General features: G+C 35.2%; 1 protein-coding gene across 1 annotated transcript; it reads right to left on the bottom strand.

The window, feature by feature from the left end:
- Positions 1-215: 215 nt before the first annotated feature.
- LOC109380079 (synaptonemal complex protein 2-like) lies at positions 216-23,663 on the bottom strand. The gene is made up of 21 exons (XM_019637286.1): positions 23,633-23,663; positions 21,702-21,838; positions 20,868-20,904; positions 18,648-18,718; positions 18,495-18,552; positions 17,819-17,871; positions 17,016-17,073; positions 16,332-16,500; positions 14,309-14,346; positions 12,692-12,862; positions 10,692-11,040; positions 9,605-9,819; positions 5,415-5,505; positions 4,981-5,133; positions 4,106-4,230; positions 2,978-3,072; positions 2,801-2,900; positions 2,410-2,468; positions 2,177-2,255; positions 2,010-2,066; positions 216-973 (listed from the first exon to the last, which is right to left on the bottom strand). Exons 1-21 carry the CDS (start codon positions 23,633-23,635, stop codon positions 905-907), a joined length of 2,187 nt encoding a protein of 728 aa, XP_019492831.1. The 5' UTR covers positions 23,636-23,663; the 3' UTR covers positions 216-904.
- Between the last annotated feature and the right edge of the window lie 1,929 nt (positions 23,664-25,592).

Genomic DNA, 25,592 nt, shown 5'->3' with positions numbered 1-25,592 from the left:
GACCACGGAATTTAAATCCTGGTAGGATTCAAGCCCCCCCACCCCCATTAAGCAGGCATGTGAGGTGTGTGAGCTGCTGGGTACTGTTATGCTTTGGATACCTGATTGGAGGGGGAAGTTTTGTTGGACCAGTGTTTGTAAAACCAGTGTTTGTAAAACGGGAAAATGATTCACAAAATAGTTTTATTATAATATTTATGCAAAAGACAGCACTTATTTCAACTTTAATATACACTTAAAGCAAACTACATTTGTATTCATTTTTATAAATTAATCTACCAAATTAGTATTACAAGGAATAGGAGTTTAATAACAGCCTGCTATGGGTTAAGACTTCTACCTAGAATTAAAATATAGTAACTATTTCAGGCTATGTCACGCCTTCTAATACACTGGAGCCACAGCTGAATACATATACCTCCAACAGTGTGCTGGAAGTACCGACTTATACTCGGGTAAACATTTGAAATCAGACTTCTTCTAAGCATGGTCAAATTTTTATTACTAATAGATATTCTGAACTAGTGAACTAATAATACTTTATAGTTTAGTCCAAACTACATTCATTTGATACAAATTTTAGTTTATTAGACTAGTTTTGTAAGTAGTTTAGTTAACTCAGTAATATCTACTACAAATATCACTACAAGAATAAGCCAATTCCTTTTGCTGTCTGGTTCCCTAAAACTCTCTCTTAAAAAAGAGTGGTATTGTGCAGAGAAGTTTTTTGGGCTTAGAGTCATGTTACAATGGTTTTTTCTCATCCATAGACATACACTTGAGTTCAGAGGTCAAGGTATTCTTGCTGGGTGATGTGTGTCTTTCTCTTTGTAGGGCTACTCTAGTATTTTCTGTTATAGACAGAGCAACTGGCTAAAACTTGGTAGCAATGAGCTCTCGCACACTAACATGGCTCGTGAGCCATGAAGATTGACAGCAGTCCTTTGCGTACACTGAGAAGCTCCTCTTCTTGCTGTGGCCAAGAAAAAATGCGAGCTAGTGAGGAGTCATTTCCGCAGCCCTTCCATAAAGACATTCCGTATCAGCGCTCACGCCATCTAACTCCACAGGGCCCATTCCTTGGTAGCTACAGGATTCTGTGATCACTGCTGATCACCTAGCCCAGGGGTTGGCAAACTTTTGAGACAGAAGAGCCAATCCTGTCCCTAACAACAATTTAAATATTTGAGAGCCATAAAACAAATGAAATCATTATGTGAATAATACTCTTTATCATAGTTTCATTTTCAATTTTACTTCAGAGCCACATGTGGCTCACGAGCGCAGTTTGCTGACCTCTGGTGGCTCTTCTGTCTCAAAAGTTTGCCGACCCCTCGTCTAGATGATCCACTGAGAGAAGACCTTTAAAATCCCAAATCAGTGAAATCTAGATTTACTATTTAAAAGGAGAAGTAAACTCTAGTCTCGAGAACAATTTGCGCAGAGATCAATCGGGTTAGCGTGTTTGCTTCAAGCTGAGCTGGCTCAGCCCAGCATCCTGCTCTTCAGCTGTTCCGGCCCTGAGGTTCTAGGAAAAGACTGCCCCAAAGTGGACGTAAGAATGCCGCCCCTCTTGGAGAAAACACCAAAGACACGTTCTCACGAGCAGGGCCCTCAGACCCCACACGGCGCACTTTCCCCTCAGTGCCGCTGCTGGCTACGGGACCTTTGCCAAGGCCACTCCTTTCCTGTCTCTGTCTCTGTACGTGACGTCTTCATTCCGGTAGATCTGCCCTGACGCCCCTTCTCCTAGGAACCCGGCAGGACAGTCTCGGTGGCAGAGCACAGAGCTCATATCCTTCTAGCTCATTTTTAAATGTGCAGTTGATATTTTTTTTCTTTAGGAGAGACTGATTATTTAAATCATCCCAATTTTACTATAAAGATGCTCCCATTCTTCTAATTTAAACAACTAAAACTGCCTCCTCTATCCAAAAAGAAAGAAGAAAAACCTGTGAAAGAACTTCCCCTTACAAAAGCACTGTAGATTACCCAAGCTAAACATTTACCATTTCCTTAAGAAGCCTGGCTTGCAGCTTTTTCATGTTTTCTTTCATGAAAGACATCTGTAAAGTAAATATATTTTGCCCATGAAATTTACTATAAAATGTTCACAGCAGAAGACAAGTTAGACTAACCACTACTGAAAAATGATATAACAATATGAAATTGATACCTCAGATGTATAAATAGTTTCTTCATGATCAGGGCTGTAGAAGACGTTTTTATCCAATGAAGCTTTCAAAAGGTGAAGTCTAACAAATAAAATAATGAAAAGTTACCTTTGTCAGGAATTCAGATTAAATTGATATAATATACTACATACAATTAAATATTTTTAAACAATATAATTCTATTAATGTAAAATCGAATTTTATAGGTTCCAGTCATGAAGGACGTCACACCAACCTCTCCAGTTCACTTTTTTGATAGGCACTGAACTTCTGAAATAGCTTTTCCCCAAAGTCCTAAATTTTAGAATACAAAAAATAGTTTAGAATACAAAAAATAGTTTAATATTAAAAATTCAAACTTGACAGAAGAATTTACTATATTTCTAATTTAAATAAATGACTTGGCTATATGCTAAGACTGTTCTAGATGTCATACGCTCTTTCAGATAAATACCGCAAGTAAAATCTCTCACGATTTCTCCCTTATTCTCAAAGGTATTCATCATAAACTGAAGTCTGTCACTTATGGGTGTTAATATGAAACACCAAAAGCAGGTCAACAGAGGTTTTCCTGAGTATAGCTCTTTAAAAATGAGGTTTTAAAATTAATTTTTAAATGCACAAACCACAAATTCCTTCTCCAAATCTTTTAAAGACTGTGAATCTTTTTCAAAATTCTCCAGCTCCTGTATAATGCAGACTTGGAATTTATCATGTTTTTTGATCCTATTAAAGAAATAAAGTAAGATTATTTAGAAGCTACAGCACTCAGAACACACAGCACTCAGGTGTTTGTTACGCACCTGAATTCCTGAATCTTATGACTCATTGTTTGCAGATGGTATTGAGCTGTTTTCCAAGACTGCTTTGTAAAATAATCCAACAATTTTTGGCGGACCTGAAAAATACTCATTGTTTACAAAATAATAATCTAACCAAGACCATGTTAAGAACAAAGCCTTTTCCATGAAATGTAACTTAGAAAAGTGAAAAACTCAGCGAAGTATTAATAGGTGAGCTCAGGCAGAGCAGGGTCTAGTCCCATCAGGAAGGCTTTGACTCAGGGGTGAAGTGGGAATATTTTCATAAGGACACCACACTCTACAATAGTTTATCATTGTCTTCAGGAACACAGCCTAAAAGTCATACTCAGAATTATTTACTATCATTTTTCACAAAACATCTATTCATATCTAGCCACAGATACATAACAGAATATATGAGTCAGGGTTTCTTGGTTTAGACTGGGTCAACCTTGGGTAAATCAAAACAAAATAAACATATAGAATCTTAAATGATTTCAGATTTTACCCCTGAATAGAAGAAAAAGGCAGGGAAGAGATGGGGTTGAAAACCTGTGCAGACAAGTATCTTTTATTAACAGGGGGGCAAAAAAGAACTATTGTAAATATAGGCATGCAAGAAAAAGAGATGGGTGGAGCAAACAGCAGTAATGAAAAACTGTTTTAGAAAGTAGTTTTGCAGACACGTCCACACAGGCCTCAGTGAAGAAGGAGCACTACGCACAGAGCTGGTGGGAGCAAGTGAAGCGGGGTTTGTTTCTCTGACTGGGTGGCTCCTCTTCTCCCCTGGTGCCTCACTAGCGTCACCTCTGTGAGATCCAAAATATGATAAAGGAGGCATGAAAGGTCAAAAAAGAAAAAGCATAGAAAAGTCGAAATGTTAAACCAATTAAAAAGGAAAATGGGACAAAGAAAGAACTCGTAGAGAAAGAAACAATAGGGATAATAGACAGATTTTAGAGGAAAAGCTCGCTCATGAGATAAGGCTTTCACCTCGGAATCGGTCCAATTTTCCACAAGTACATGACGAAGTTGCTGTCAAAGGATTAAACAAGCTGGTGGTTTGGTAGAAAGGATGGCACACTGTCACAGTAGTGGGGATAAGTAAAAAATTAAAGAATAACTCACATCTGATTTCCTTCCCAATTCTGTACTGGATTGTTCACACAGGTGTACGCCTGAAATCTCAGATTTCCAGTTCTCCCCAGAAATAGAAAAAGCACTTGTTGATAGTGAAGATATACTTTCAGATCCTAAAAAAATGAAGATAATCAGCCAAAGTTAAAATATGCATTCTTGGGGCGGCTGGTTAGCTCAGTTGGTTAGAGCTCAGGCTCATACCACCAAGGTTGCCAGTTCGATCCCCACATGGGCCACTGAGCTGCACCCTCCACAACTAGATTGAAGACAACTACTAGACTTGGAGCTGATGGGTCCTAGAAAAACACAGCTCTCCAATAATCCCCAATAAAAATATAATAAAATATGCATTCTTACAAATTTAGCCTTACTTGTCATGAGGCTGGAAACCAAATCTATCATATTTTCAGATTCTGTGTGTAATGATTATGAAATCAAAGGCAGACCTCATTAATTTTTAAATTTAAAAATATTTGATTTGTAAAAATCCTTTTGGCATGGGGATTAAGGCAGTAATGGTATGGGGATTAAGGCAGTAATGGTAACATTAAAATGGAACATTTTTGGATTACTTTTCAACACGGAAGTAGTGAAAACGAGTTATTAACCCAAGTTAATAAGTTCTTACTCTAGTAAAACTTATATGAGGTGATCAATGACAGGATGATGAGGGAGGTTTCTGAGTAGCCAAGACCTTTACTCATGATACACATCAAGTGCAGTCTATGATAGAGCATCATCCCCCTTGGACTTAACCAAAGATGTCTTTACAAAGGGACTTGCTTTGTGGATGAAGTCACTCACGATCTCAGAAACTCCCTCCCCAATAATTGCATTTCCACACACACACGTGACCCACCTACCTTTGTCAGTGGGATGAGCTGCAGCTTCCATTTTAGATAGTTTATTGGCAAGCAAGTTTGCTCTTAATTCTTCCTCTTCCAATCCTACTTGGTAGGAATTTATTCCATTATCTTCTATGTACATTCGTTTGCGACTAACATGAGGTGTAGGGCCTTAGGAACAATGAAAAAATAATAGTGCTACAATCCTGATTTAAAATACCTAATATTTTCTTGCTTTTAGGAAAAAAGCATTTGTTTCAATTATTTACATCGTTTTAGGCAACTGTGCATTACATTCTATGTAGTTTCTTATTTTCATTTTGACAGTATATAAATTGAATACTGGTATGATTTAAAATATATAATCCCTTTAGGTGAAATTTCACAGTAGTATTTCAGTAATTAACTTGTTTTGTTTGTTTGTTTTTTTAAGCAAAGCTATGATGACAAACCTGATCCATGAGCAGTGTCTTGGGGCACGTCATACCACATTTTCTCTTCTCTTTCACTAGACGTGGATAATGGGGATGCTGAATGACGTTCCTAAAACATACATCAGAAATGAGAAAAAAATACCATAAGTACTCTCAGATTCACCTTTGGCCATCTTTCTCAAACCCGAAAGCCATAAATTGCTAATGCTGTCAATTCTTTTTCAGATTGTTTTGTTTCTATCTCTACCTTTTCATCTCTGACACTACCATGCATTAACCTAAATTCTTAGGTTAACCTCAATCTTAAATTGTAGTAATAGTTTTGAGCTGGCTTTTATGACTACTCCTGCTTTTCAATGCTTCCTTACTAGGATTTTGATTTGAGTCAGAAAATGGGGAGCCATAGAAAATAAGCGTAAACTCTTCTTTCAAGCTGTATCTTTAAGACATCTTTTTCCTCTAACCTTTTGTTTTACTGTTTCAGTGCACAGGTTTCTGTCTTCCAAAGTGGTTTTTTTTCCCATTTCATGAAAACGCACGTCCACGTTGGCTCCCTCCCTTCACTTAGACTGCTGTTCTTTCTCCACTTAGTCTGTGCGTGCCCTCCCTTCCCCTTAGTTCTAGGTCGATCCCAGCCCTTTCCAAGCTGTAAAATTCTGTCTTAACTTTCTGGGTGTTAGACATTATCAACTTATTTTTGTTGCTGGATCGATGGACTTTTATAGGGGCAAAAAGCTCAACTAAATTCCTGAAACGAGTAAATCCTAGTTAGAAATCTATAAGCCAGTGGCTCAGCAACTATATCCTATTTAAGACCTTATTACTTCTGATTTTTAAAATTTCAACCTTTTTCTATAATCAAACCATCCTATATAAACAACAGGTTTTCAGGTAATAACAGTGGAAAAATATTAAATTATGATATTAAAGGCCAGTAATTTATTCTTACCAGACCATCTTAGTTTAAGGAAATTTTGATGGCTATAAACCACATATAACTCCCTTTCTATATAATTCTCATTGGTATTTGCAATTTCCATAACTATTTATCAGAGCTATAACTGCTTAGATTTGAATAGCTGTTGCAATTTTGTGTTTTTTGTGTTAAGTACCACAGAATTTACATTTTCTTTCTATTCACAATGGTATTATTAATTTGAGTATGCCTGAACTATTAATAAACAAGACACAGAGAAACCCAAACAGCTTAAATTCTGAGGGAATAATTCATCTGCTGCTAAATTCAACACTTGCTCATAATTAAAAGGAAAAATAAAAGCACTTAGGCAACCAGACCATTATCCTGATAACCAGTATTTATCCCAAACTATGGAGAAGCGTGCCTGCCAGCACGGTGTCTATCTAACATTGCTCCAGAGGTCAGAGTCACCTTGAAAATATAAAGACCAGAAAGTATAAGGACTGGAATGGAAAATACTAACAGTTTCATGTGTAAAAGTTTATGGTTGTCTATATTCAAAATCCAAAAGATTCTAGGCAGGCAATTATGATAGAATGGGCCGAGGTTGTTGGAGATATAAAAAAAAAAGCAACAGTGTTTCTATACAAAAGCAAAAAATTAAACCCAGAAAACAACAAATTAAAAAAAAATTTTTTTTAGTACAGCAAAAAGGAAACCCATAAAGTATTTAGCAATTAATCTAACAAGAAGTGTAATTTTCTTTATGGAAGATTTGGCACAACTTTGTTGGAAATAATATCAAAAAGTAGAGAAAAGTGAAATATGGAAAGGAGAAAGTTCAATATCAGTATTGGGAAATGGTAATTGTCCACTTACAGAAACAAATTTATATGGACAGTAAAGGGCCAAGAGAATATAGAAGCAGAAGGAGACAGGGTGGGGGTGGGGCGGGGCACCACCCTGCAAGTGTAAAACTACACTGATTAAAGCGGTGTGGTGTTAGCACAGAGCTAGGCTGGCCAGGAACATAGAAGAGTGCGCAAGCACTGACACGTGTGTTAGCCAAGGCTGTGACCAAATCAGCAGACAAATGCTGGAGAAAGGAGAGGTGTTCGTACTTGGTGCACTAATTCACTACCCATATACAAAGAGAAAGACTGAAAGAATGAAAACATCAAGTTAAAATCAAAACGAACATTTTTACAAGGAAAATATTTTTAGTACAATAGCTGAAGGAAGGATTTCTTGAAAAAACATAAAAGATGGGTAAATTTCATTACATCACACTTTTTTGTCATATGGACGTTGTCATTTAAGTGAAAAAACAAGATACATACTGGAAAAAGAATTACTAACCAGAATATATTAAGAACTCCTACAAACTTATAAGAAAAGTCAAACAATGTAATTAAAAATTTTGAAAAAATAAGCAATTCACAAAATGGCCAAAAAAAAGGAAAATTGCCCGATGCTGTTAATCAGGAAATCGCAAATTAAAGTGAGACACTTTATACTCATCAGGTTGGCAAAAGCAGAAGCATCTGATAACACCCAATTAATGAAGAAAGTAGAGAAATGGGCACTGTCACAGAGCACTGCTGGTGACGGGAAACTGGTACAACTAGTTTATATAGCAAATCTCCAATCCCTAATTAAGAGTACACAGTAAACGGGAAACAAATGTCTCATATGAATGTCCTGCCAATAAATATGTAACAATTAAAATTCCATCTAATGCAGAATAGCATCAAAGAAAGTGGCTGGTGGTTACCTGGGTTTTGAGATTTGAAGGATGGGATACTGAAGGGATAAAAGATTCAGGGAAACTAAGGATGACAGAGCAATACCGACAAAGGACCACGGGATGATAGTCTAGTGGGAAACTTTTCTTCAAATTGTGGTCTGTAGAAATTGAGAGTCCTGCCAAGGTGCCTTGAAGGTTATAGGGGGTAGGGGATAGGGTTTAGAGCACCTATCTGATTTAAACAGCCTACTTCCATTTTTATCTGTTTGGTACATTGGAGGTTTCATGTAAGATTTTTGATTAAAAATTAGTCTGATGACTACTGGTTCAACAGAATAAAAGGACCTAAACCTGCTAGGAATAAAAACAGTTTGAAGTAATAGGGCAAAAATTGGTTTTATCAGAGGTTTTAGATTTTGGCTATAGGTGTTCTGAACTGTCGTTAATTGCATCTTTGTATACAGAGGTTAGTACATACCAAGAGAATAATATATTTGAGTATTTACTATGTATCAGTTATGATGCTTACTTAATCAGCCTATTTAATTTTTCACAGCCCCATTTTACAGATGAGAAAACTGAGGTGCACAGGGAGTCATTAACTTGTAAAATACTCATAGCCAGCAAATAGTGGAGCCAGGATTTAAACACGCTTCTGACTCAAAACTCTTTCAATTATACCCAGTTATACTAAACTGCATTTCTTGGCAATCAGTTCTGTAACTTTATTACTACTTCAAAATTCTCTAAATTAAGCCATTTGTACAACCAAAGCCAGAAAGGGGGAGGGGTGTGGAGGCTGTAAACTGGTACCAAAGTATCCACAACTTAAAGAAAAACAAACTCAAAATACCAAACTAGTCCTCACAGGCGTTACAGTTTTAGCCAGCTCCCCCACTTTGACCCATAATTCCTATCTCTAATGTCTTTTTTACAGACTTGAGCATATCTACATATTTTATTAAGAAATGGTACATATAACAACACATGAAAGATAATTTTTCAATATATCATTAGTTTGTTAATATCTGTAGCATTTATCAACTAGTTATAAAGTTCCTTACAAAACTAAAGCAAATGCTACAGTCACACAGTTTTCACTCACATTCTTGTCAGTTTGCTTTGTCAGCTTGTGATGTAAATAGTAAGTAAAGGTTACAGACTGAGTTACGGTGAGATCTGAAAGGTTCCTGAGTGGCAGGAATAAGCCCATCTAAATCTAGAAATCTAGAACGGAACGCACGGCGCTCTGCTGTGTGGACGGACAGCAGGCAGTGCCTCTTTGCAAGCGAGCACGCCTGTGCCAGGACCCTGCCAGTCCTCGGCACCGCTCACCCCACGCTCTTCCTCCTGTACAGCAGCTGCGCATCAGTCCAGCAGGCTCCCTGAGGCTATTTCACTTGGCAGTAGGTGCCTCCTCTGCCCAAGACAAAACCCTAAGCTAAGCAGACAATGTATATTTGATTCAGATTAGAGGTACACGGTTAGCCCACTTCAAATAAATCTGATTCAGGGAAAAAGACTTTATATATAAAGTCTTACCAAAAACGATGACTGTAGAACTGGTGAGCAGCTTTCTCTTGCACAGAGCACATTTTTCTCACTCTGTTTGGGTGACTTTATTGAACCTCCACCTCCATATTTGCTGTTTAAGGATTTAGGGGATGCAGTTTGTAGATACAGTGATGTGGATTTGGTTGTACACTCATAATCCTGAGTAATATCACTTTCTGTCATTTCCTCCATGCCTATATTGCCTCACAAAGCACAAACAAAAAAGAGACGGCAGGTGTTATCACTGATGTCTGCTTTGGAAATAAATGATTTTATTCTTAGAATTTAAATAAATCATACTATCAAATCCTCAGATCTTAGGTATATTTAAAAAGGATAAACTTTCAATAAATCAAGATTAAATTATGTTTAAAATATAATTTTATAAGACTTTGAAAAATATTAATGGTTCAATTTAAAATGCAACTATAACCATAAGAACTTTCAAAACATTTTCAAATGAAAGTATCTCTAGTATGAGCTGCACTATAATGATCAACCTGTTCTGATATCATAGCCAGTACTGTCATATATTAAAGTCACAGGATTTCGAGTTGGAATGGCTTGGGAAATCATTTGGTCTAAATCCTTCATATACAGATGAGGAAATTCATGGCTGAAATAAGTCTTAGTATAATATAAATTCTCAGTGTTCAAATCAAATCATGTGCATCTGTCCTCTGAGTATGTGCTTATCTGACATGACAACAGTCCCAGGCATTATGAAAATATTCTAGAAAAGAACAAAATAGCTACTTTAGAGGTAGTATATGTTAACTGATTTGTCTTGAATTTTAACTGAAATTATGAACACTTAGAAATGCTTTAAAGTATCCTTAATAGGAACTGAAAGATATAAAAAGTACAAACATGAAACTCTAGTGTCACAGTAACATTTTTCCAAAATTGTCTCAGCCAAGACCAAGTTCAAGCACTGACTAGTTTAAAGATAAAACTTTGACTACCTATGATCTTAAATACACCCCTTAAATTTAGTCTTCAAATTATATTTTCATACAATTAGAGTTATAATGGAAAATTAAATATTCAAACTAAAGAAAGAAAAGATACTGACCTCTCATCACTTCCATAGATGGTGGGCTCCCAGATACAGGCGTCGGAGGTGATGGAACCCCAGATGCAGGCATCGGAGGTGATGGACCCCCAGATACAGGCGCCGGAGGTGATGGACCCCCAGATACAGGCGCCGGAGGTGATGGACCCCCAGATACAGGCGCCGGAGGTGATGGACCCCCAGATACAGGCATCGGAGGTAAGCCACGATTATTGTCTCTTGTGGTGTCTTTCAATAGAGCTGCGTTGTTCCATTCTTCTGATACAGCCCTTCGTGTCTCGGTGGAGACAGCATCCTGCTCTTTCTTTGACAGCTTTGTGGTTTTGCTTCTGGAACAGATATTCTCCTCCTAAATGTATTGATAACTTTGATTATACTAGAAGACAAGTAATTTATACTTGGATACATAAAACAATTTAATTAAATTACACTGAAATATTTATTAAATGTCTTAAATGACTACATCCAGGCATGGCAGGGGCCATGGCATGAGTATTATTTTAGAAGACATGACAAATTCACAGGAAAATATCATACATACCCATAATAATTACCATAAGAGACACGAATAAAATACTCTAAGGGTTCGAAGGAGATATTCAGTTTAGGGAAACCAGAGACAGTCCTGGGTCTCCTGGCCCAGGAGTCTGAAAGAAGCTGGTGTTTTGAGGGCACAGAGAGCTACTGACACTGCAGAGAAGCACGGGCCTTGTTTGAGAGTCACAGGTTGGTTATTCCAACTGTTACAGGTCTAGGGATAACTGGGTGAGAGGGGAAGTCAGCCTGGAAAGGTATTCTGAGGCTTCAGTGGCTGGCTGTATGTTGATAGTCAGGGGTTTTCTTTGAAGAGGGATAAGGTGCGAGGGGGGCCTGGGAAGGCTTATCTGATTATATATGTACAGTAAATTAAGTAAGGACTGACAGACAGTGTGGAGGTAAGTTATGAAGTCCTTCAAATCTTCCAGCTAAGAGAACAAGGTTACAAACAAGGGGAGATGGAGGTTTAATGATTTAAAATCAGAACAGTGTAATAATGGTCAGCGAACCACCTTTAGTGCCAGACTTTTGCGGTTCAAACCTTTGTTTTACCACTTGCTAGTTGTGGGATCTCAGGCAAGTTCCTTCATCTCTCTGAGCCTCAATTTTCTCTTTTGTAAAATGAGGTGTCAACAGTACTAGTCACCATGATACTTATGAGACTTTAAAAAGTTGAATCTATGAAGCATAGATGCTTCTCAGTTTACAGTGGGGTTATGTCCTGATCAACCCATTGTAAGTTGAAATACGGTGAAGTCTAAAATGCATGAACTACATCTACCCCACCAAACAGCCAGCCCACTGGCCAGCGTCATGAGAGAGCGCCCTACTGCATACTGCCAGCCTGGGAAAAGATCAAAATCCAAACTTCCAAGTACAGTTTCTACTGAATGTGTATCAGTTTCGTGCCATTGTGAAGTCAAGAAATTCTGAGTTGAGCTGCCATAAGTCAAGGACTGTCTGTATGTACTTAAAAATATATATAGTGTTTAGAACATGCCAGCTGCTATTTCTAACTTTGTTAAAAAGTTTTCAAGCTCAGGAGCATAGGGGTATGTCTGTAGTGTGATGAGCTTAAGGAAGAGGTGAGGGATGGGCAGAGATGGAGCCATGTACGGGAAGAACCCCAGACCCAGTATTCTGGCTTTCAATCAAGAGAAAGAGCCCCAGTTTCCCAACAGGCTGTACTTTTCCTGAAGCATAATTTTGGAAAGGTCAAGGACTTCTAATTCAAAGATATTACCTTAAAGTTATAATTTTACTAGATTCAAACATCTGTTTTATATTTCTTATAAATTTTAACATTATATTGCCTAAGGACCAATTCTTAAATTTTCATATATCTTCTCATACAGGTTAAATCTTAAAAAGAAGTGGCAAGATAAATATGACAGTTTTACAAAAATATATCCTATACTTAGCATTTTAAGAGGCTTTTATAAATCTGAATTGTTTCTATTTACCTTTACTAGCAATCTCTCTTCCAATGAATGTGAAGCATCTTTTTCACTTTCTGATTCTGAATTTGAAAGATCTTTATAATTTTTTTTGGTGTCTGCCGCTCTTCGTGGAAGTCTGGTTCTTCCACCTGGAACTGTCTCATCTACCTTTTTGGTGATGTTTTTACTGGGTGTCTTTAGAAGAAAAATTCCTGAATGTTATTAGATCAATATTTGAGATATCAGTCATACAAGCTATTTGCTATTGTAAGGATCTCGGCCCAGACCCTAGGCCGGACAGACTCACTTTTAAAAATCATACTTCAGCTACTCCAGGTAGACTCTAAGCAGAACTTCCCGTTAAGACAATAAAATACCTAGCTTTACAAGAAATGGGTTGCAACAGAAATATTAAGAATGTTTTGCAGAAGTAGTTTTGTCACAACTGGCTTAGACCATTTCACAGGAACTAACAGCTCTTTTTGCTTCTGTGCACCTGCTTTGCTTCTGCTGGGGAATAAAAGGTTAAAGACCAACATTCCTCAGGCCTTGCAGTTCCCCCTTCCTCCCCCTCCCCCGCCTTCATGTTAACATTTCAGGAGGCCTTGAAGGAACTAACTTTATCAACCCGGTCATGATGTACTGTTAAGACACCTGGACATAACACTGTTGCAACAGCGGGATACTGTTGCAACAGCAGGATGCAGTTTTAACTAAAATAACTACACATTCTTTTTGGCTTCTGTAATTTACGTTTAACCCGCACCTTATAAAAACCCTACCCCCTGAGACCTTGGGACCGTTTTCTCCTTAGTCGGAGGGGCGGTCGCTGAGCTCAGCTTAATAAAATCTTCGGAACTTTAAACTTTGACATCCAGCCTCTTTATTGATTATCTGGACCCAACACTATAAAATTGGAACTGTGATTATCTGGACCCAACACTATAAAATTGGAACTGTGATAAGACCTACATAAAATATTTGTAGAAATAAAAAGTTTGATTAATATTTTAAAAATGACTGGAGAGAATTTTAAAAAGGACTGGAAAACAATGGAATATTAATTAGCCATAGAAAAGAATGAAACCTTTACATTTGGGACAACATGGTTGGACCTAGAAAGTGAAATGAGTTGGACAAAGAAAATACCATCTTATTTCAATTATATGTGGAATCTCAAAAACACAATGAACAAATAAAACAAAAGAGAAACTCATAAATACAGAGAACAAACTGATGTTTGCCAGAGGGGCGGGGTAAAGAGTAGAGCAGAAAAGAGGACGGGGATTAAAAAGCACAAACTTCCAATTATATAACTTAACTTAAAAAGACTGGATTTTATATTTCCATTCCAAATATCTTCTCTATCACTTTTTATTCCATTCTTAAAGCTCTGAGAGGCCTGATATATATACTAACTAACTTAAGTCAGAGATAAAGAGAGACAGGAAGAAAGAGATAGGTATCAAAAATACTTATCTCCACAGAATAAAATAGACTTAAAACAGGCTAACAATTTCAAAAAGGCACAAGGTAGGCTTAAGTGTGCAAAGACCAGAACAATTATGGAAAACAAGTAACTGAAAACAAGGATAAAATTAATTTTAAAAGGATGTTTGAACACAAACTTCCTGGTTTTACCATTTTAGATGTTGGTTGTCCCCTTTCCAAAGATGGTCCTGCAATTCAAGAAAATAAGGTTAAAAATTTCAAATAGGTAAGAATTGGCATTAAAGTTTATTAGAATATTTCTGTATTAAAGTTTATTAGAATATTTCTGTATGTAAGTTAATATCATAAAAAAAATAATACATTTTTAAACTCATTCAAAACTTAAATTTCAGGATGATTTGAGGCTAAACTGACATTAACTTTTACTGTATAGTGTTTGGTAAGATATGAATGACCAATTCCCCTTCTCCTCCTTTATATTAGAAAAATTTTCAAACAAACAAGAGAATATATAACATAACTTATGAAGTTAACATCTATGAGTGTACCATTCAGTTTAAGAACCACACTGTGAAGAATGTTGAACCTACTATGTGTACTCTTACACCCCTCTGCCAAAAGGTCATTCGCTTGATTTTAAAAAAAAGTTTTAATTCACAGATATGTATCCATAAGCAGTATAACGAACTTTATAAAATAATATTGGGTCGTATGCAATATTCTATGATTTGCCTTATTTTTCACCCATCATTGTGTTTTCTAAGATTTATCCAGATTGAGAGTAGCTTAGTCCCTATTCCTTTTGCCTTTCAAGCACATTGAGAGTAGCTTAGTCCCTATTCCTTTTGCCCTTCAAGCACAATTTCAGCTTCCAAAATATTCTCTGAAGCCTAAGAAATGGGTTTATCAAAGCAAAGGAAGCAATGAAATTGAGGAAGAAAGGTCCTCCAACCCTGGCAATAAAACAGCTAAGACATATTGACTGGATGGTGTTCAGCCATTTAAACAAAACAATTCACTCAGAAGTTCAACTTTAAAAGTATTTATATGTCATAATAGTATTCTAACCTTTCATATCTGCCCAAGATCTCTAATCTTCTGTGTTAGAAATGTCTTCATTTGTACACCTTCCCACTAGACTGTAAGCTCCCGAGGGCACGCGAATGTTATGTTTCTCCTTGGCTTATGACACACTGCCTCAGAGTCCACTCACTGTGACTACATCCAGCTGCATCTCTCAACACCTTCCCATGAGCTTGATCCAAGTTCTAATTATTGCAATACCGCATTCCCGAGCACACAATGCTATGTCATACTTCTGTCTCTTTTTTTATGTGATAATCCTCATGTATATGACTGGCCTCTCATCCGTTTCCAAGACCCAGCCTCCTTTCTAGCCACATGCCAAAGTTCATTTCTATATCTCTATTTTTACTTTTTTTAAGCCATCACCTCCCTTCCCCTACACTTACAGGTCACTTCTTCTTATTTTTATCCTGAAATAAAATAAAAGCTGGCTCCCTTAAATATAAATTTAACAGCTCAGAACTATGTTGTCTTCTTTTTAAAATGGAATGTATAAAATCTTTGAGTTTTAGTAAACATTGAAACTGAAAGGTAAGCAATGAAAATGGTCATTATGTCTAGCCAAAAATCCATACCTCAAACTCTTACCCAACTACTTCAAGAAATTTGCTAGAGAGAGCAGAAGCCATATGCTAGAGAAACGTTTTGTGAAAGATTTAGGCAAAAATATTTCTGCAAAAAAATTGTTTTCAATCTACTTTTATTGCCTCAACATGAATTCCTAAGAAGTGTGCGTGTTGGGTATGGCAGGGGACGGGATATTGTCCAAGCTCTGATTTTGCCTAGGGTGTTGGGTTCATGAGTACTTAGTACATTATTCACAGTAAGTACCTAATGACTAATAGTAGGTCATGAATAGACAAACGATGTGGGCATATCATGAGCCAAAGATTGTAAGTCATATTTTATGTCCCTAAGATACTATTTTAAAAAGCAATTTAAATATAACCATATTACCAAAACCTCTGTGGTGCTTTTGTGTATTTGCTTTTACTCATTTTTTTCTATTCATAAGGGTAATTAAAAATACTATCGACATACAAAAATATACTTACCAACCAACAAAGCATTTTATATAAGTGAAATAAAATCGTTTGCAACATTTCTCTATAAAGTGATTTCTTACTTGATTTCCCACGCTTCTGTTTCTTCACAGTTTTATTTCTGCTATAGTCTACTAGCGGTGGTTTTGATTTTGGTTCTCTTAGCCAGCTAACATCAGTCTTGCTGTCGTCATAACTGTATTCTATGTCAGTATCACTAAGAGGTTTTTTCTTTTTATGATCTGTTAGGATCTATTTAAAAAAAAAAGTCCTTGCAATAGATGAAGAAATGTGTCTTATATGTCATGCAAAGTAAGTTAAGCCATAAAACAAAACAAAACAAAACAAAACAAATCCACCCAAAAAAACCAGAAAAACAAACTTTTTTTTTTTTTTTTTAGCCCCCTAATCTACCTGGCATTAAGGACCTATCCAAGAAAGTCACTTGGAAATACAGATCAGAGATCAAGATTTGAATTTTGTTGTCAGTGTTGTTGTTAATTAAAAGTTAAATCAAAACAGTTTACTTCTATAGAGACATAATCTTATACCATCAAAGAAAATAACTAAAGTTGTCACATCTTTTACTAGATGATTACAAATAGCTCAAAGACCATTAAGAAAAGTCATGAGAACATGGATAATCTCTGAGGAAAATAAAAAGATCCAATCATTTTTGTTTTCTAGTTCTATGATAATCTTTGGCATTGGAAAATTATTAAAAGAAATACTGGTTTTAATAGACACATCAGGATATCACAACTTACTTTTTTATCTTCTGTTTTGCGTGAAGGTTCAAGTTCATTATGACTCCTTAAACCTACCCTTAAACAAAAATATGCCTTAATTTTAATTAATTTTAAGTCCTATTTTTTTAAGGTAGCATGCATTAAGCAGGCCTGGGTTTTCAGCCTTACTCTTTTACTAATAATTCACCATATAATTCTCGCCAAGTGACGTATGCCCTAAATTCGGTTAATTACAAAATAACAAGGTTAGATGAAAGTACTTCTAGGTCCTTTCTGCCTTATCATCTAAGATACACAACTAATGTTAAAAAGGCACAGAATCTGCGTGTTGATTTTAGAAGTACAGTTGGCCCCTGAACAATATGGGTTTGAACTGCGCAGGTCCACTTATACAAAGATTATTTTCAATAAATACTGTAAATGTATTTTCCCTTATGATTTTTTCTTTAGATTACTTTACTGTAAGAATACAGTATATAATACATATAACATACAAGGTATGTGTTAATCAACTGTTTGTTATCCGTAAGGCTTCCAGGTAAACAGGAGACTATTAGTAATTAAGTTTTGGGAGAGTCAAAAGTTATCCATGGATTTTCAACAGCACAGGGGGTCAGTGCCCCTAACTCCCATGTTGAAGGGTCAACTATAAATGCTGAAATAATAAAATCATAATGGGAATAATCATGACAGTAGCACTTTTATTCACTCTTCACATGTTAAAAACTCTTAGTCAAACTGGGAGGAGATATTTAAGAAAAGGAATGATTTAAATAAGTGTATTTTAATCCAATCACTTTAATTATAATAAAAATACCTACGATTTTGAATTATCCATGCAGGCTTCTCTAGCTGTTGCTTCAAAGTCCTGGGTCTATATTGTGAATAAGCATTAAAAATTTTCTTAGTGTCAAAGAGATAACATAAAACCTAGTTTTTATCACTTTATATAGTCATGTCACAATACAATTAAGTTTACTAAAATGCTTTTATATGTAAGAAGCAAGCTAGTACTGTAAAATATACTAAAAGTAAAATAGAGTAATTGTAAAAATATTTAAACAATTTTTTACAAAACTTAAATTGCTGCATCAATAAGGAAAGTACTTTTCTTGATGGAGTAGTCTGAGTCCCTCCATGCCCCAATTACTCATTTTTCTCTACTTCAGTCCAAAGGATTTGAAAGGAAACTAAATATACCTAGGTTGGTACCAAATGAATTTTAAAATATTTAAAAATATATGGGAGGAGACTGTACTTTGGGTGGTAAGCACACAATGGCTACAGATGTTGTATTCAAAAGTACACCTCAAGTTTATATATTATTAACAAATGTTACCCCAATAAATTTAATAAAAATAGAATATGATTTAAAATATTTTAAAGCATAGCTATAAGAGGATGGAAATTAAAAAAATACACTCTAATAACTGCATGGTAAATACAAAATAGATACTGCATAACTAATTACAAAATAACTACTGATTTCTAGCTTACTCCAAGCTTTATAATAGGTTCATCAGCACCATTCAAATTAAAATTGTAGACATCATCCCTGTAAAAATGAAGAGAAATATTAACTCCATTATACAATAAATATATTTTCTTCAAATATGAAGAAAATTCTAAGATTCATGAAAAATTACTTACAATTGGAATTGAGAAGTTACATTAACAAAAGTAGTCTTCAGTTGTCTATAACTTTTTTTCCGAGCCTTTTCCTAAACACAAAAGAAGTTTACATAAAACCACTCAAATTTGTACATTACTATACTTGGCAAACAAGTAACATACGCAATTAAATTTTCATATATTTTCTAATTGTGTTTCCACAAATATAAATTTATATTTGTAACAGTTCCTTAATTATTAACTAAAAACATAATAGAAAATATTAAAAATCAAGTACAAAATATAAGATTCTTATATCTCTAAATATGCTAACATTATTTTACATAGGTAAGTGATCTTCTCACTGGTATTCTACAAGCTGAATTTTAGTGATTCTAGAATCACACACACAAAAAAGTGCTTTCTTTTTCCGGACTCTTATGTGTTTTAAATTCTTAAATAGAAACACTTTGGGAGAGGCTAAGGTTTATGTAAAAAAATCTCACATGAAAGACTCAAAATTGTATCAATCAACTAGGACTTTTAGGGAAAAACATGTAAGATTATTCCTATAGCCTGCTGCTCAAAATGTATTCAACCTGATCAAAAAGTAGTGAGGGAAAAAAGAAAAAAAGGGCCGGCCGAGTGGCTCAGTTGGTTAAGAGCTCGCTCAAGAGTTTGAGCTCTGAGCAACAGCGGTTCAAGTCCCGGCCCAAGCTGAGCAGCCGCTGAGCTGCCAACAGACCTGTTGGCAGGATGGCTCAGCTAAAAAAAAAAAAAAAAAAAAAGTAGTGAGGGGAGAGAAGTTAATTTTAATAAATTCAATAATTGTTTTAATAAAGTAATTTAACGTACACAAATAATTACTATCACTAAATGATTACTAATCAGAAACAATCAGAAGCCTAACTTAATATCTGGTAAGTTGGAAATATTAAAACTATTCATTTTAGTTGTGATTCATCTTTATTATTTCTTTTGGCTACTTTATATAGAATTATTCCCAAAAAAAAAATGATCCCTCACTATATTACTCGCCTGATCACTGACTTATCTTTCCACTGTAATTTTTACCAGTGTCCAGATACATTTGTTCATCATTTGCATGCCAGTGTGTACTAGGTATTACAAAAGATAAAAATGAGCGAAGATATTAAAGAGGATACAAAAGTGAGCAAAAGTGTTCAGGACTCAAAGGTGGTTCTAAAGAGTCACACTCTAGTAAAAGACAGAAGTGAGAAAAAAGAACTGCAATAGTGAATAAAATATTTTTTTGAAGTACAAAGAAATTCTTGTGGAGATTCAGAATTCTTGCCCATTTGGAAAGTTTTCAAAAAGTAGGTAGACTGAAGTAAGTCTTGCAAGGAAGAATACAGCTTTGACAATAAGAGAAGGTGAGAGCCTGCTGAGTCAGCTGGACGTTCTTTCCAAAGGCGGAAGAAAAAGAACACACACTTGGGGATCTCAAGTTATTATGTTTCTGCTGAACAAGGCATGCCCAGGGAACTAGGATTGGGAAACAAGACCGACTTTTCAAGGGACTAGGGAGCCAGACCCAGTCTCCACTTAATACAGGAAGCAACGGGGACCAAAGAAAGGTTTTGAACAAGAGAATGACAGGATTGAACTGTGTGCTTTAGAAAGAAAACAGCCGGTATTGAATGTAATGACTGGATTGGCACAGAGAAATACGAGCGGCAAAAAGATTTACAGAAAGGCTATTTTCATAATCCAGGGATTAAAATTTAGAACTCCAACTAGGAAAACAGGCATTGGCATAGGCAGGAGAGGGAAGATTCAGGAGGAATTCACAGAAGTAAACCTCAAAACTTGCAACTAAGTGGAGACAGAAAATAATTGTGAGGAATACATCACAAGAGAATTGATACTTTAAGCCTGGATGAACAGTAAATGTTTTTAACAAAAATAGGAACTTAAGAAGGGTCTTATTGTCAGGAGAGATGGGATCAGCTAAAAAAATATTTTAAAAAGGGGGCAAGGGGATAAAGATATATTGAATCATGAACCAAAAAGTAAAAATATCACAGTCATATGTAAAAGCAGCATTTGATTTGAAAAGCAGATTAGAGGACTTCTAGGAGTGCTTACCACTAAACTTCTCAGTTGTTTAATCCATTTATCAATATGCTGAAATCATTAATTCTAATTCCATCCTACCACTATTCTATGTTAGTGTTTACAGTCAAATATCATAGAGTTTGACTATATATTTGATATAATTAAATAAATGAAACCTACCTTACTGAGCTGTAGATCAGATTTGTTTGAAAAACCACTATAAAAAAAAGGTTTTGTCAAAATTTAAAAAGCAATTAAATATCAGAATGTTTCTCATGAAAGCCATTTTATATAAGGTAAAGCATATTTGGGTCATAAGTCTCCATTTAATATGATATAAAGAACTGAAATATGACAGCCCTAGTCTGGTACTTTTGCAACTTTACTCAGAGTAAATAGCAACAATAATATTTCCTTCTAAACTGAATCGTTCATGCAGCAGGAGATGCCAAGCAATTTCAAATGCAGGGTTCTGCCAACAGAGTAATTTTTTTCATGCCATGTAAGAAGACCAGAATTATATAATTTAAATGTAAATTAAACAACTGGCAGTCTATAGAGACATTTTGTAATAAGAAAAAATATTAACCTTCAGAAATATTATAAACAAGGAATGCATATTTACTATATAAAAGTAACTCATTTCAGCTCACTTAAATTTCATATTTCATTAAATTTAAATATATTTCATTTTACTTATCACTAAGCTCAAAAAATAAAATCCTAAAATGTCTATATCCTAAAGATTTATTTCTGAAGTGGTATGCTGTATCAATATGGTGTTTTTGAGACTTTATGAAATGTAATCAAATACTAGATGTCTAATTTCAAATTTAGTTCCCTTTCTGTATAATTTAAACAGCTACTATTTATACAAGTAAATAATACCTATGTGTTACTTTCTACTTGAAAGTTACATTATTTGAACATGTTTAAAAATAATCTTAAAACACTGTAATATAATTTAGTTGTATTTGTCAGAAAAATATTCATGTCTAGAATTTAAGCACATACCTGTACCTGTCAATCAAAGACTTCTTTAATTTTCTTGCAGACTTGGATCTATCATCCAATGGTTTGTATCTCTTGTTAATTTGGTTTATCAAGGATTCTGCTGCATTAGTAAATCCATTCCCTTTTGACTTTTCTTTCTGAAACAATTTATAAGTTACTTAAAACTCTACTAGTTAACCTTCCATGGTAAATGAAAGCTGAAAAGAAAATTTAAGAAAAATCTGGTTCTAAGTATAACCAAAAAGAGAAATAAATGGGGTCAGAAATTATTTAATAAATTTGGGCTTTGTTAGGCATTAAAATAAGTCAGGATAAGTCTTTTAACACATAGGACTGTGTAGCGTGCTCTGTAGATATTTACTTTTTAAAGTATCTATGGAAAAACAAAAAATAATCAAATAAAAAACTGAAGGAAACTAAAAACTTTGAAAAGATCAATAAAACTGATAAGCTTCTAGCCAGGTTTAACTAAGAAAAAAAAGAAAGAAAAAAATAATTCAAAAATGAAAGAGAGGCTATCACTACTGATCACATGGATATTAAAAGCATAATAAAGGAATATTAATAAATGACTATGCTCACAAATTGGATAACCTAAATTAAATGGACCAATTCCTTGAAATTCTACCAACACTCACAAAGGGATCATCTAAATAGGCCTATATCTATTAAAGAAATTGAATCAATAGTTAATACCTTCCAAAACAGAAAGTACCGGGCCCAGATGGGTTTACTGGTGAGTTCTATCAAACATTTAAGAAAGAATTATACCAATTTTCCACAAACTTCCAGAAGACAGAAGCCTAGAGAATACTTCCTAAACCATTCTAAGAAGCCAATATCATCCTAATACCAAAATCAAAGACATTACAAGAAAGGAAAACTAGAGACCAATATCTCTCATGAATATAGACGCAAAATCCTTAATAAAATACTAGCAAATAGAATCCAATAATATATAAAAAGAACTATGTACCACAACCAAGTGGAATTTGTTCCAGGTAAGTGAGGCTGATTCAACATTTAAAAATAAACTAATGTAATGCATCATATTAATAAGCTAAAGAAGAAAAATATATCAATAGATGCATAAAAAGCATGTGACAAAATCCAATACCCTCAGATATTGGATTGGAGAGTTATCATGTAGCCCTCAGAAAACTAGGAATAGACAAAGATCTAAAAAAAAAAAAAATTTACAGCAAACATCATACTTGTCAGAAAAGTCATGACGTATTTTGTCTATGTTTTTCAAAGGTCATTTATTTGTATAAAGAACAAAGATCAATCAATGATATATTGCCCGTTTTGTTCAATAACCTTTTGCCATCTTTCAGTGAGCTTCATAATTCCTCGTTCATAGAAGGACCTGTCTTTATTTTCAAAAAACTGAACAAGGTGCTGATTTACAGCCTCATCTGAACTGAACGTTATACCACGCAAGGATTTTTGAAGAGAGCGAAACAAGTGGAAGTCTGACGGTTCAAGGTCAGGCCAATATGGTGGATGTGGCAACACATCCCATCCAAACTCCAATCATTTTTGACAGGTGATCAAACTTGTGTGTGGTCTCGCGTTGTTACAATGAAACACAACTCCTTTACAATTAACAAGCTTTGGACGTTTCTGGATGATGGATTTGTTCAAACTGTCTGACTGCAGACAGTACACATTCGAACTGATTGTTTGGTTCCTTGGTAGGAGATCGAAAAACACGACACCTTTAAAATCCCACCATACTGAGCGCATAACCTCCTCTGATGAATGTCTGCTTTCGATGTCATTTGAGGTGAATCATCACGTCGGGACTAAGACCGTTTGTGCACCACACTGTTGAAAACAATCCACTTCTCATCACCAGTTATCATTCGCTTCAAAAAAGAATCTTTTTCCTCACGTTTAATGAGCATAATGCAGATGTTTATACGCACCATCAAATGAACTTCTTTGAGTTCATGCAGAACCCAGACATCGAGCTTGCTTACATATCCCAGCTTCTTCAGGTGGTCATGAACACTTGAATGATGGGTGTTCAATGTTTCTGCAATCTCTCGTGTCGTGTAACATGGGTTTGACTCGATCAATGCCTTTATTTTGTCGTCATCAACTTCGGTGGGCCTCCCTGACAGAGAAGCATTGTTGAGATCAAAATCACCAGCATGAAATTTTGTGAACCATTATTGGCACTGACATTCTTGTAGAGCATTGTCACCGTAAACTTTATGCAACTTTTCACAAATTTGACGTGCGTTCTTCCCTTTATGGAAGTAAAACAGTAAAATATGGCAAAAATGTGCAGTTTTGTCTTTCATCTTCAACTTGTTGTAAAATTTCCAAAACTCCACCAAATCGCTCAATTTTTTTTAGAATGAACTGTCAGCTGTCAAATGACATAGCAATAACATAGATGCAAAAGACTCTAGTACTTCCCAAAATTAACTAATGCCATCTGTTGCAACATGCATCATGACTTTTCTGACGACCCAATAATTTCCCACTAAGATCAGAAACAATAAAAGGATGTCTGCTTTCACCACTCTTATTCAACATCATACTGGAAGTCCCGCTAATGCAATAAAACAAGAAAAGGAAATAAATGGTATACAGATTGGGAAGGAAGAACTAAAACTGTCTTTGTTTGGAGATGACATCATTGTCTATGTAGAAAAGCTCTAAGAATCAACAAAAATATTCCTGGAACCAAAAAAGCAATTATAGTATGGTTAAAGGATACAAGGTCAATAATAAAAGTCAACTGTCCTCTTATGAACCAGTAACGAACAACTGGAATTTGAAATTACATTCTATTTACACTAGCACCCCCCAAAATGAAGTAACTAGATATATGAATATAACAAAACATATACACGATCCATATGAGGAAAACTACATGACTGATAAAAAAATCAAAACCATCTCAATGAATGGAGAAAGAGCCGATGTGTATGGGTAGGAAGCTCAATATTGTCAAGATGTCAGTGATTTCCAATTTGATTTACAGATTCAATGCAATCCCAATCAAAATCCCAGAAAGTTGCTTTTTGGGTATCAACAAAATGATGCTCAAGTTTACACCAAGAAGCAAGAGACCCAGAAAAACGATGTTGGAGAACTGATACTATCCTACTTTAAGACTTACAGTAATCAATATAATGTAGTACTGGTGATAGAGTAAACAAATAGAACAATGGCACAAAACAGTGAGCCCAGAAACAGGTCTACGTAAATATGATCAACTCAATTCAATGGAGAAAGAATGAGCAGAGGCAATTCAATGGAGAAAGAATAGTCTTTTCGATAAATGGTGTTGAAACAACAGGATATCCACATAGTAAAAATATGACTCTAGACACAGATCTCACACCCTTCACAAAAATTAACTCAAAATGGATCACAGACGCAAATGTATAATGTAAACTATTAAAACTCGTAGAAGATAACATAGGAGAAAATCTAGGTGACCTTGGGTTTGGCAATGCCTTTTTATGTACAACACCAAAAACACAATCCATGAGAGAAAAAAATTGATAAGACTTCATTAAAGACTTCTGCAAAAGGCACTGTTTTAGAAAATGAAAAGGCAAGCCACAGACTGGAAGAAAATAACTGTAAAATACATATCTAATGAAGCGCTTCTATCTAAATTATACAAAGAACTGTTAATACTCAACAATAAGAAAACAAAGAACCCAATTTAAAAATGGGCGAAAAATCTGAATAGACAACTCACCAGAGAAGATATACAGATGGTAAAATAAAACTATGAAAAGATGCTCAACATCATAAGTCACTAGAGCATTGCAAATTAAAATAATGAGATGCCTAAGCACCTATAAGAATGGCTAAAATCCTAAACACAACACCCAATACTGGTAAGGGGTAAGTCAACAG

Source organism: Hipposideros armiger, unplaced genomic scaffold (genome assembly GCF_001890085.2).
Source record: "Hipposideros armiger isolate ML-2016 unplaced genomic scaffold, ASM189008v1 scaffold_32, whole genome shotgun sequence".
NCBI lineage: Eukaryota > Metazoa > Chordata > Mammalia > Chiroptera > Hipposideridae > Hipposideros > Hipposideros armiger.
Note: the sequence above shows the minus strand (reverse complement) of the source record. Positions and strands in the feature narration are given on the sequence as shown.

Excerpts from the sequence above, each read along its gene's own strand:
- LOC109380079 (XM_019637286.1), bottom strand. Across the intron at positions 2,256-2,409 it reads CAAAAAAGTGAACTGGAGAG|ACTTCACCTTTTGAAAGCTT; the intron begins GTTGGTGTGACG and ends TTTATTTGTTAG. Across the intron at positions 2,067-2,176 it reads AAACTATTTATACATCTGAG|ATGTCTTTCATGAAAGAAAA; the intron begins GTATCAATTTCA and ends TTTACTTTACAG.